This window comes from Rhinatrema bivittatum, chromosome 3, assembly GCF_901001135.1.
Source record: "Rhinatrema bivittatum chromosome 3, aRhiBiv1.1, whole genome shotgun sequence".
In the NCBI taxonomy this organism is placed as follows: domain Eukaryota; kingdom Metazoa; phylum Chordata; class Amphibia; order Gymnophiona; family Rhinatrematidae; genus Rhinatrema; species Rhinatrema bivittatum.
Genome location: NC_042617.1, coordinates 87,274,235 through 87,287,476, shown reverse-complemented (window position 1 = coordinate 87,287,476; position 13,242 = coordinate 87,274,235). Strand labels below are relative to the sequence as shown.

Here is a 13,242-nt window from a genome sequence, read left to right as displayed (position 1 = left end):
GGGTTTTGTCAGGACCAGGGCCGACGCTGCCCCTTCCAGTTTCTCACAGAGAAGGATGCATGACATAAAATGTTGGAGGCCCTCCAGTTTTTTGATGCTCCTAAAGAGATAGTGGCTGTTCCCATTCATGATATCTTTAAGGATCTCCTTCAGATGTGGGAATACCCAATATGCATTGCTTCAGTGAACAGGAAGGTGGACGCCACCTACCTAGTACAGCAGGCCTTGGGTTTTGAGAGACGCCATCTCTCTCACCAGTGTGTGGTAGTGGAGTCCGCTCTCAAAAAAGCCAAGTGCTCCAACACCCATGCCTCTGCCCCCTCCTGGGAGGGAACATAGGGAGCTGGATGCTTTGGGTAGGAAGGTTTTTCAGGGCGCTGTGCTCATCGCCCATATTGCCACCTACCAGTTGTACATGACCCAGTACAATCGAAACCTGTGGAAACAGGTTCAGGATCTAGCAGACAACTTCCACAACAGCAACAGGAATCGTTCTCCGCCATTTACAGCAGGGTCTTGAAGCCGGGAAACACGAGGTGAGGTCCACCTACAATGTTTTTGAAACAGTGGCCAGGATAGCTGCCGAGGGCATTGGCACATGTAGAGTGGCCTGGCTTCGTGCTTCTGAACTCCAACCAGAGGTGCAGGAGAAGTTGGCTGACCTCCCATGAACAGGTGAAAACCTTTTTTAGGGATAAGGTCAGTGATGCAGTAGCTCAATTGAAGGATCACCATGAAACTCTTCAACAACTCTCTGCTAGTGCTTCTGACCCTTCCTCTTCTGTCAGGAAATCTTTCAAACCAAGTTCCAGGAAATCCTTTTATTGGCAGCAGAAATATTACCCCCTCCCCCACCTCTCAGACTCGCATGCCCCGTGCTAACTTCAGGGGATGCTCCCATCAACAGCGAGTGCCAAAACCCCAGCTGGCCCCCCCAACAGCACCCAGCTACAGGCTTTTGACTGGAGGCAAGAGAGTATGGATCAGCAAATTGTACCCCTAATGCTAAATCCTCCAGTGGGAGGCAGACTACTTTACTTCGCCCACCACTGGTCGACCATCACTTCGGATCACTGGGTCCTTACCATAGTTTGCCAGGGGTATTAACTACATTTCAGAAGGATCCCAGAGGACTCTCCCCCATGTCCATCATGGGGTTCGTCTACCCAACAGGTTGTAATTCGGACAGACCTATCCACCCTTCTCACAGTGGGAGCAGTAGAGCCCATTCCTTGTCATCAGCAGGACCGAGGATTCTATTTGAGGTACTTCCTCATACCAAAGAGGACTGGGGGATTGCGCCCCATTCTCGATCTTAGGGCATTGAACAAATTCCTCAGAAGAGAAAAATTCAAGATGGTTTCTCTGGGCACCCTGATTCCCCTCCTCAAAAGAAGAGATTGGCTCTGCTCCCTTGATCTCAAGGATGCTTATGCCCACATTGCCATCTTCCCCAAACACAGAAAGTACCTTCTCTTTGTGGTGGGGAAGACTCACTACCAGTACATGGTGCTGCCTTTTGGTTTGGCCTCAGCCCCTCTCGTCTTCACCAAGTACCTGGCAGTGGTGGCAGTGCATCTCAGGCACCATGCAGTGCACATCTTCCCATACCTGGACAAATGGTTGGTCAAAAGCTTTGGCCCTGACGATGCAGGTGCTGCATTCTCTGGGTTTTGGCATCAACTACCAAAAATCTCACCTCTGCCTGTCTCCCCAGCTGGACTTCATAGGAGCCAGGCTGGACACAGCTTAGGCGAAAGCGTTCTTGCCCTGCAATCGGGCCCTTGCTGTATCTTCATTGGCAGCCTTCGTGTGCAGCAGTCGGAATGTAATGTGTTGTATGTGACATTTGCATACTAATGCGCATTGCACTATTTACAGCATGCATTACGGTATTATCGCATAATGATAAATGACTGTACAATTGTGAGCCCTCTGGGCACAGGGAAATACCCACAGTACCTGAATATAATCCGCTTTGTCAAAATAAATAAGAGAATAATATTAATAGCTTCATAAGAAAACTTTTTCAAAGCACCTTAGCACATTTATCAACTTAAAAATCAGAAAATAAAATGGGAATCTTAATGATTGTGGAATTGCCAACTGAATTATCTGAATCATGTTTTTGCTAGTACTTCTGATTTTATTATCTGATAATAGTGTGCCTGTTAATAAGGAGACTTTCTTAATTGGGTATTCACAGTGGCTGCACCAAATAGTGTTAGAATTATTTATTTTCTCTTAAATCATATTTATAGACTTTCTGTTTATCCTTCCAGATTTGGTGAAGCGCCATGCTGGTGTACTAGGACTTAGTGCTTGTATTTTATCAAGTCCTTATGATGTACCTACATGGATGCCACAGCTTCTGATGGACCTCAGTCCACACCTTAATGATCCCCAACCAATTGAGGTAAAATATAGTTTGTATTACTTTTTCTCCAGTGGTTCTTTTCAAACCTTCCCTTTTTGTGTTTAAAAGAGAGTAGTAATCACATGGAGGTCTTATGAGATGAAAAAAAAATGTAGATTGAATATGCTGTTTTGAGACTGGGTATTTATAATCTGCTTTCTCCAAGGTTTCTGTGTTTATTCTGATGTTTGGTGCAGTTGTGATAACCAAAGTAGTTCACATAAATCTAAGACTTCAGTGCCAAAGTCTTAGACCTAATGATGATGAATAATCAGATGTTTCTTTTTTTTTTTTTTTTTTAAATCCTCCATTTGAAGCCATTTATTTTGTAGTCTTAGTCAACTTTATTTTAAAATTCTCTCTGTAATGATAATTTTGTGTTATACTAGATTTTACTAGAGGGAAAACATATTGATGGGTATGATGGTACACCTACATGCTAAGGAAAAGTGCTGATCCAACTATTCTAAGCCAGTCACCATATTTGGGATCAGGGAGAAAATTCTGATTAATTGCTATAGAATTGACTATAAAACCCAGTGTGTTTGTTTGCCTTCCCCTGGATTCCCATATGGAGAGCTGTTAAGAATTCAGAAGATAGTTGTATTTGATAGAGCTCTGGAGTTCTTTCAGCCTAAACCAACTATGTAACTGTGTATTTGCCTTACAGATTGATGGCCCTGGAGGTGGGTGTTTACTTTGTGCTGTTTGATTTGAAGGAGAGTTTATAAACAATAAAACATAAAAACTGTGTAACACTTCACCTATCCTAAAAGTAACATTGATTTGTATTTTTTACAGATGACTGTAAAGAAAACTCTATCCAATTTCCGAAGGACACACCATGACAACTGGCAGGAGCACAAACAGCAGTTTACTGATGACCAGTTGCTTGTTCTCACAGATCTTCTTGTATCCCCATGTTATTATGCATAAATTGGTAAGGCATTTGTAGTCTATACATAACACCAACAGATTGCAGTACATTTTATTCATACTGGATAAATGTACTTTTTATAGTTCATACAAAATCACTTCAGTGCCTGAATTTAGTGTCAAGAGCCCTCATAATACCCCAGTACTGATTTTATTGCTCAGGTTACTTTTACTGGCAAACATAAATCAGACTGCCAGCAAGAGAAGTGAAATATTTGAAAAGTTGAAACAAAATAGCATGTTCAGAGTTTTTTCTGTAAATTAGTCTTTTTTGTACTTCTGTCCCCCTTTTCCCCTTGTTAATGATTAAAAGGGAGAAATGCTTTAACAATATACATGAAATGGCATGTTTTAGTATTGTTCTGTTGTATGTTTTAGGTGGGTTTTGAGGCCAAGGCCAAAGGCTATGCCTATGAAGGTATAATAGGGTAATGATACCCTGCAGTTAATTACTATCAGGCCAGAACTTATCTGATTAAGTTGCTGTGAACCAGGCCAGATAGCCGGATAAGTACTAACTTATTTGGCTAAGTGGCGGCAGCTACTGTGGCCAGATAGCCAGATAAGTCCATACTTATCCGGCTAAAATGATGGCTGAAAGGGAAAGTCTTTTTTTTTTTGTTTGTTTGTTTGTTTATTTGCTGGCACAACTGCACTGGAAACTTTACTCCAATTCTGATCCAGGCATACATTTTCCAGTGTTAAAAAAAAAATAAATAAATATGAGTTCAGCCAGTGCACCTCTTTGCATTGGGAGAGAATACTTAATGCCCTCATTAACATGGAATTTCCATGTGAGGGTCCTAAGCTGATCTCACATTTTTTAACACACATTTTATGAGCATAAAACTCCTTCCTGCATCGGCAGTAAAGTTTGTGCTCACAAAATGTGCATTCTACTGCTGGTAAAACTGTGTTGGGCTGAATGAACCTCTCTGCATCAGCTTGATGTGTGTGAAAGTGTAATATTTTACTGTTTCCTTTGTGTATGCTAACAGCTTACTGTAGAACTAATCAATGTAGATTTGACCTGCGTGATATGGTGCCTAACATAGTTATGCAATTACATAGTTAGCACTGTTAACTGACAAATGTATTTTATTTCAGTAGCCTTTATTTAGCTACTTGTTATTTTTCCCATAAAAATACAGTAAAAGTAATTGCTTGGAGTTGTGTGTGATTATCATTTCTAAATATATCTGTTTCAGATGCCTCAGAAAAAAGCCAAGAATTTGGAATTACCGTCCTTTTATGCAGGTGTTTTCAAAATCCTCTTACAAATAAAACTTTTAGACCGGGGTATCCTGCTGCCTGTTTGAAAGTTTGTTTTTTTTTTTATTGTATTTTGTTTGTTTTGTTTTTTTTGTTTGTTTCTTTTGAGGTGGTTTTTTTTTGTTTTGTTTTTTTAAGTAATATGTCTAAGCTTAATATAAGTCTGAAGATTTTCATTGAAGCAAAATTTTGGATTCAGGAGAATAGAAAGGATATACAGTAAATATCCAACCGCAGTAAATGGCTGAGTTGTGCCTAATCTTCTCATTCACTGAGAGTCTCTCTTTAAAACAAGAATACTTTATCCGAACGGCAAACTGCGGATTTTGTGGAAGTTCTGTATGGGGTTTCAGGGGGGGTTTGCCTGCAACATCACTTAAAGACTGATAACTGTTTGGTATTTGACATGTTTTATATGTGTTACATAGATGTAAAAGATGTATAAATTGTAGAGACATTGCATTAGCAAGACATTGTACAAATTGCAACCTTTTACATATAAACACCATTGTGAGATGAATTTGTAAAAATTCTCAGATTAGATGTTGATAGTACTGTAGTGGTTATGGCTTTATACCCAATGAGATACTATTATATTTGTTTTCTTAAATTATTTTCTTTAACAAAAGACCTTTTCCTGTTTGAAAGGCAGATTTGTTTTTATTTTTTTTTCCCTTTTTCCCATTAGTATGTCTGATTGCAGATTTTAATACAGCACATTTTGTGCTCATCTCTGAATACTAATATCACATGTTATGATGTGACGAGTTCATGGAACGCAGGGTACCTTGTATATTGAAATGATTCACAATTTGAAGCATTACGGCCTTCATGCAGCGTGTACAGTCTTCCTTGCAGGAGCACTACAGTACATTTTATTTTTAAATACCTGCTGAGCAAGTGACTCAATACAAACTTAAAGCACAGCAGTGTTCATAGGACAGTATTTACTAAATGTCGGAACACAGACGTAGCCGCTGTATAGCGTAGTGCCAAAACTGTTATTATTTCAATTGTGTACCTAGTTTATTTTAAAACACAATAAATGGATTGTTTGTAACACCTGCTTTTTTGGGCTCTATTTGTGTAGTTAAAATTTTCTTCTTGGCTTTTTCCTAGTTTCCTTCCAACATGCTATTTGGTAAAAATACAGCATTTAACTAGTTACAACTCCTATATTTTCCCATTAACTCCTATGATGCCGCTGGTTTACACCTCTTACCTGTAACCCTTTTCCATTTTTTGGCTTGCCTGAGCTCTGTCTGTGCCCAGACTGAGCTCCTGCCTCTGTGCAGGTAGTTTTATCCTCCTCCTCCTCCTGATGTAATCACAATTTCCATTGGTAAAAAGACATTTCATTAATTTTCATAAATGAAAGTGAAAATGTAATTGGTGCTTATTAATATGCCATATTCTACGTCCATCTATGAAATGATGGACAGGTTTAAAAAACCAATCAGGGCAAGTCACTTTACCCTTTATTGCCTCAGGTACAAACTTACCCCATCATTCATCAAAAAAATTTAATGCACTGATAAAGCATGTGTTATCAAAAATGGGCATGTTTATGGAAATTTGAGAGAGAGCCTATCTTCAAGGCCCTCATAGTAGTTAAGTATTTATATCTCTATAGGAGGGCCACCTGCTAGGTCGAGGTGAGATGTCAGTGGTGTTTTAGGGCTTAGGGGCCAGTTTTGCATGTAGAGTGAGACGTACGAGCAGCACAGTACACCTTGGTGAAGAGTTGATGTAATTTGAGTGAGGAAAGTCTCACAAAGATGAAATTTCTACTATGTTCTCTCACCCTCGCTTGATGGACTCCATACAAGGCACCATCAAGCGAGGGTGAGAGAACACAGTACAAAATTTCATCTTTTTGAGACTTTCCGCACTCCAAATGATGTCAAAACTTCACCAAGGTGTACTATGCTGTTCGTACATCTCACTCTACATGCGAAACTGGCCCCTAAACTAACACCTCACCTCGACCTATCAGGTGGCTCTTCTATAGAGATATAGGTGCACACAGTGAGGCCCTCCCCAGAGGCGTGCTCTCTCTCCTCTTCTCTCCTCTCTCGCTCTCTCCCCCACCCTCCAAGCCCAGAAATGGCCAAAATACAATTCCAAAAATGTATCCAGGAAAGAAGGTGTAGTTATTTCTGGTGTTAAAACTGTGCGATAGCATGCGTCATGTCATAATGCATTTTGATAAATGATCCTATTAGATTGTAAGCCCTCTGGGGATAGGGAAATATCTACAGTACCTGAATGTAATCTGCTTTGAAGTGCTGAAAAAAGTGCAAAAAGCAGAAAAATCTAAATAAAATAAACATTAAAAAAAAAAAAAAAAAACCTTTCAACTGTACTACAGTATGCAATGTAAACTACATTTTCATATTTTGGTCACTATTTAAACTTATTACATCTCTCTAAAAATCCAACAGTTTTAAGTGAGCAGAGCTTATTGTATTCCAGGATATTTTCCTGTAAACAGCGCCTAAAGCTCTGGTCATGTGTTTTTATAAATTAGTGGGCAAGCATAAGTCCAAAACAGAACTTCTTTTTAGTATCTATTAAAGCTCACTAAATTGAAAATTGTGATATAAGACTGAGCACAAACCATGAATAGTTACTTGAAATGTTCCCTGTGATTCTTCTCCGTTCGTTGTCATTTCTTTTTTCCATTTGAAAACATTACAATCCTGGTAAACAACATTTATTCAAATTGCATCCCATACATGGAGTTTGGCAGGTGTAAGACAGACTAGGTGTACTTGTTGGCAGGAGGTTGGGAAGGTGCTTGGTAAGGTGTGTGGTCATTTCAGAGTGAGAAAATTCTACACCACATTATTACTGTGGGCCAAAGGCTGATTGGAAAAGCCATGTTTTAGTAGCTTTTGAAGGCTACCAAGTCTGGGGTTTGTTTGATATTCAACGGCAGTGCATTCCAGAAGTTGATGCGGCACCTCAGAAAGTCGTTTTTCTGGTGCTTATGAGGTGTGTTCCTTACGGATAAGGACCAATAAGCAGGTTTGTGACTCAAGCAGAGGGGGTGGAATGGCAGCTATAGGGTGAGATGGTTGCTGAAGCAGAGGCATTTTGCCTATGAAGGATTTATAGTCTAGAGTTAGAATTTTGAATTTTGTGAGCTAGGGAGCCAGTAGAGGGCCTTTAGGGAAGGCATGATACTGTCAAATTTGTTTTTGTTGCTGAACAGTCGTGCTGCAGTATTTATACAGGTTGTAGTCTCTGGTTCAATTTGATGGGCATTCCAATGTGTAGTATTTTATTTATTTATTTTATTTATGGACTTTTTATACCGATATTTGTAGAAAAACATCACACCGGTTTACAATCAACAATGGAAGAAGGAAAATTACAATGAACTAGGAAGGGGGGAAGGGGAAAAGGCTGAAAAGGGAAGACGAGGGGGAGGGGGTGAAGAGGTATAGAGTATGTTGCTATAGTCTGGTCTGGATGACTTATGCAAAGGCCAAGTCATCATGAAGAGGCCTGAGATTTCATCATTGCTGCAGTTTGACTGAAATTGCTTTAGTCACTGCTCAGACTTGGGCCTCGGCTGTAAGGTTTGAATCTATTAGAAATCCTAGGTTCCAGACTTGATGGCTGAAGAGAAGAGCTAACTCACTGAACATTAACTTTGTTGCCTCAGCAGATAGGATCTGTTTTTATAACCCGCAGTACTTCAGACGTTTGGAGGTTTAGTTTCAGCTTGTTTAGACTTAGCCAGGTTGAGATGCTTGCTTAGCATTCATTGAGAATTTTTATTGCTTTGTCTGGGTCTGGATCACAAGTTGGTTGTTTGATGTTGTCAGCCTAAAAGTGGAAGGTGATCTGTGGGCTCTGACTTTGCTGAGGGGAGGCCATGTGGATGTTAAAAAAAAAGTGTGGGTGAGAGCACAGATCCTTGTAGCATACCGCATGTCAGAAGGTGGGTCAGGATAATCCCAAGCCCAGGGAAGACAGTCTTGGAACAATTGTGGAGGAAGGATTTGAATCATACACGTGCTGAGTCTGCTAGTCAATGTGTCCTTCAAGCTTGTGATTAAGAGATCATGGTCTACAGCAGAGCTTTTTAACCAATGTGCTGTGGCACACTGGTGTTCCACAGCAAGATCCCTACTGTGCCATAGTGGTCTCCCTTCCCTCCTCCTTTCTCCCATGGTAGTTTTGCTACCTTGCTTGTGGTGGCATGCAGTCAAGGGATTCAGTGAATCCCCAGCCCATAGGTATCACTATGGGATGACATTTGCCAACCCAATTTTAAACATCAGATAAACCAAACCCCTGCCCAATCTGGTCAGTAGTGACACACCTCCCAACCCTAACTCCCCTGCCCCTGACAGCAGGCATCACGTTTAACCAAACGTTTTGCTAGGACAAGCAGGATGGTAGCCCTCATGTGGGTGACATTAACTGATGGAGCCCAGCATGGAAAACATTTGTCAAAGTTTCTAGAAACTTTGGCCTGCAGACTGAGCATGCACAGCCTGCTACTATCTGCGCATCCACGTGAGGTCCCCCTTCAGTCTCTTCTTTTTCTCGGTGCAGTTGCCTCGTGGTCCGTGGAGCTCCAATTTTTCAGATTCTTTCCTCGATTTTTTCGAGTTGCCCTCCTTCACAGTCGGTACCCTCCCAGTACGGTAGGTCCTTTTTTAACCATTTTCTCAATATTGCAGTCAATTGCCAACTCTCCACCTCCCAGTGTCCGTCGGCCATCGACCACACGCCAGATCTTTTTTCATGGCGTCGACCGCTTTTCGTCCATCATGGCGTCGACCATGTCCATCACGGATCCGCATGAGGCTTGTATCCTCTGCCTGGGGGCCTCGCACGATTTCCCTGGGTGCCGTCTGTGCAATCAGATGACACCCAAGGGGTGTCGTGCACGCCTCGACAAAATGGAGAAACGTTTTGGGACCCCAAAGTCCACCACGCCTGTGTCAGTTCCATCGACGCCCAAGGATCGTGGGGGAGCCGTCTCTGTCGCCACCTCTCGCAGTCCCTCTGGTTAGTACCCCCAGAGAGCGGGGAGAGGGGATCAATCCTCTGAGGTCTCTCCCCTCCCCAGACCTCGAGGTCATCGACCTCGGCACTGGGGAAAGACCGGGCTGAGCATCAGAAGCGATCCCTGAAGCACCGGTCACTGTCCCGACACGGTTCTAGTTCTGGGGTAGCATCGATGGCCGCCAAGCCGCTATCGAAGTGGCACCAGCCATCGAAGGCCCCGTCCTCCGGTGCTCCCGGTAGCTCAAGGCATTTCCCACAGACACTGGTGCAGGATGCTGTGCCACCTCGGGGATCCGAAGATGAGCCGGTGATGCCTCGTCCCACTCAGGACTTCCAGGAGGAGTCGGTCCACAGGATGCAATTTGCGGTGATCAAAGCGTTGTAGAGTGCTAAGCTACCGGTGCCACCGGCCCCCATACTGGTGCCCGAGCCTCCGCCATCGATGTTAGCACCCCTGCTAGAGTGTCTGGACGTCCTTCTTGCTGCCCTACCGACACAGCCGGTGCCCGAGTGGCCTCCGATGCCCTCCACTGGAGCAATCCCAATCCTCGGGTCCTCAGAGGAGGATGAGGCCACCAGGACTAGGAGTCCTCATCCACGGTTTCCCAAGCTGCTACCAGACCCTCTGGCATGCCACGGCCGATGACCCCCCTTAATGCGGGGGGGATCTGTCAGTGCCGTCTGTAACCCTAAGCCCTCGGAGCACAGGGTTGGCACTATGGCCCAAGTGAGGAAGAGGGTCCCTATGACCCTTGGAGTGTAGACTCCATTTGTCCTCCGATTACTCCAACGACCCCCTCTTGGAGCAGCACTGGTCACCGCCTGAGGACCTGTCTTTTGCGGATTTGTCAGGCCTATGGCAGAGGCCATTCCCTTTCAGCTCTTCACGGAGGAGGATGCATGTCACAAGATGCTGGAAGTTCTCCAGTTCATTGACGCTCCTAAGGAGATCATGGCAGTTCCGATCCACGATATTTTTAAAGAACTTCTCCTCCATATGTGGGAGCACCCCATCTCCATCTCCCAGTTAACAGAAGGCCGATGCCAACTACTTGCTGCATCAGGCCATGGGGTTCGAGAGGAGGCAGCTTCCCCACCAGTCAGTGGTCATGGAATCCAACTTAAAAAAAAAAAAAAAGGCCCAGCGTTCCTGCACACATGCCTCCACTCCTCCGCGACGTGAGCATAGGGAACTCGATGCCATAGGGAGAAAAATCTTCCAAGGCGCATACAAACATTTCAAAGTTTGTTTTTTGTTTGTAGGATTAAATGGTCAGTTATCTTAGTGGAGAAGGATAAACAGTGGATTGTTCAGGGATCATTACTGGGACTGGTGCTTTTTAATATATTTATAAATGATCTGAAAAGGGGAAAGACGAATGAGGTGATCAGATTTGCATATGACACAAAATTATTCAAAATTGTTAAATAACAAGCGTGTGATAAATTGCAGGAGGATCTTGGGAGACTGGGCATCCAAATGGCAATTGAAATTTTAATGTGGACAAGTACAATGTGATGCACATAGGGAAAAGTAATCCCAACTGTAGTTACATGATGTTGGGTTCCATATTGGTGGTTACCACCTAGGAAACAGATCTAGACATTCATGTGGGCCATTTTTGAAATCCTCGCCTTAGTTCATAGATGCCTCCATCAAAACAGAATGTTATGAATTAAAAAAAGAATGGAGATTAACATGGACACTGTCATAATACCTCTTCATTGCTCCGTGATGAGACTGCACCTAGAGGATTGCGTACAATTCTGGTTGCCGCATCTCGAAAAAGATATAGCTGAACTGGAAAAGGTACAGAGAAGGGCGACATAATGATAAAGGGGATAGAATGGCTCCTGTATGAGGAAAGGCTAAAAATGTTAGGGCTGGAGAAGAAACAGCTGATGGGGGATATGACAGAGGTCTTTAAAATCATGAGAGGTCTAGAATGGGTAGATGTCAATCGGTTATTTACTCTTTCAGATAACAGAGGGACTAGGGGGCACTCCATAAAGTTAGCAAATAGCACATTTAAAAGTAATCTGAGAAAATTCTTTTTCACTCAACGCACAATTAAGCTCTGGAATTTGTTGCCAGATGATGTGGTTAGTGCAGTTAATATAGCTGGGTTTAAAAATCGTTTGGATAGGTTCTTGGAGGTTGACTTGAGGAATAGCCACTGCTATTGCTGGCAGCGGTAGCATGGGATCTTAGTGTTTGGGTACTTGCCAGGTACTTGTAACCTGGATTGGCCACTGTTGGAAACCGGATGCTGGGCTTGAATGGACCCTTGGTCTGACCCAGTATGGCAATTTTTTATTTTCTTATGTTCTTATGATTATAAATTGGATCCTGTTTGGTAGTGGTCTCTTAAAAGTAATATACTTTTTTTTTGTTTTTGTTTTTTGATGTTTATGCATGGATTACTGTAACAGGTTTTATGTTTGTGGTGTAGAATGAAATTGATATATTGTAAAAGAAAAAAAGTCACAAGCTGGAGCAAGATTGGGGTCATCCCCATGGATATTAAAGTATGAGGATCAAAATCCTTGGGTGTTTTAGGAATATTTCCAGGAGAAGATCTTGGAGGACTTCAGCTGAGCCTGATGGATGGTAGACCACGAGGCTTCCCCATTTGGGATGGGCATCAGCTTATAGTAATAAGGATTCAGTTTCCTTGATCTCCCATGTGTAAGGGTCATGCTGAGGGTTTATCTGGCAATTATTGCAACTCCTCTTTTGTTTCTACATGCGGTTTGGTAGAAAGTGAAACCAGACAGGCAGGTTTGTAGGAACTGGGGACTATCCATGTCCTATGTCCATTTTTTCTGTTAGGCAAAGAATGTCCACGGGTTCATCAATTTGTAGGTCATGGAGAAGGTGCTGTGTTTTTGTTTTGTTTTTTTTGATGGACAGGGCATTCAGTAGTGCAAGTTGCAAAGGGGCATTTGGGCCATTTGTTTTGTTTGCCCTCTGATTTGGTTGTCTTTTGAGGAGAATAAGGGATCTGTAAATTATTTTTTTGTGCATAGGATTTGGTAGTGTGCAAAGTGGTGGTAGGGGTGGGGGAGGTGATAGGGCATGCATGTGGCACATCTTTAGTATAGGTGCTAGTGAAGGGGTGTACCTGAGGGACGTTGTGTGTGTCTGTGTGTGTGTGTATGTATGTGGCATGGGTTTTTTTTCTCTCTGGGCAACCTAAAGATCTTATGCCCAGAAGGATGAGCAGAAAGGGGCATGCCCTTTTGTGCAGCCTGCCAGCAGGCCCTGCCTCCAGCAAGCATTTAAGGCTGAGCACTGGTCAGTGATGTCAGTGAGTTGGGGGGGGGGGGGCTAGCTTGGCTGCACTTCCTGGGTCTTGTCTGGATAGAGAGTTGTCACTGTTAGTCTATGAGGCAAATCACCATGGAACACACAACTTTATCAATATTACTCCATGTTATACATTTATTTATTTATTTATTTTATTTATTTATTTTATATACCGACATTCGATCGAGATATCACATCGATTTCCAGATAACTAAAGGAATAGGGTGGTAACAGCCCTATTTTACATTATAACATGGTAATAAATAGATATAAGAAT

General features: G+C 42.6%; 1 protein-coding gene across 2 annotated transcripts in view; it reads left to right on the top strand.

Moving 5' to 3' along the window:
- The window catches only part of PSME4 (proteasome activator subunit 4), a 389,258-nt gene extending 383,574 nt beyond the window's left edge, over nucleotides 1-5,684 (top strand). For both annotated transcript variants that reach the window (XM_029593434.1, XM_029593433.1), the window contains 3 exons: nucleotides 2,283-2,416; nucleotides 3,218-3,356; nucleotides 4,561-5,684. In XM_029593434.1, the coding sequence (XP_029449294.1) occupies nucleotides 2,283-2,416; nucleotides 3,218-3,352 (269 nt within the window). In that variant the 3' untranslated portion in view covers nucleotides 3,353-3,356; nucleotides 4,561-5,684. The remainder of the gene's footprint in view (nucleotides 1-2,282; nucleotides 2,417-3,217; nucleotides 3,357-4,560) is intronic.
- Nucleotides 5,685-13,242: the final 7,558 nt, after the last annotated feature.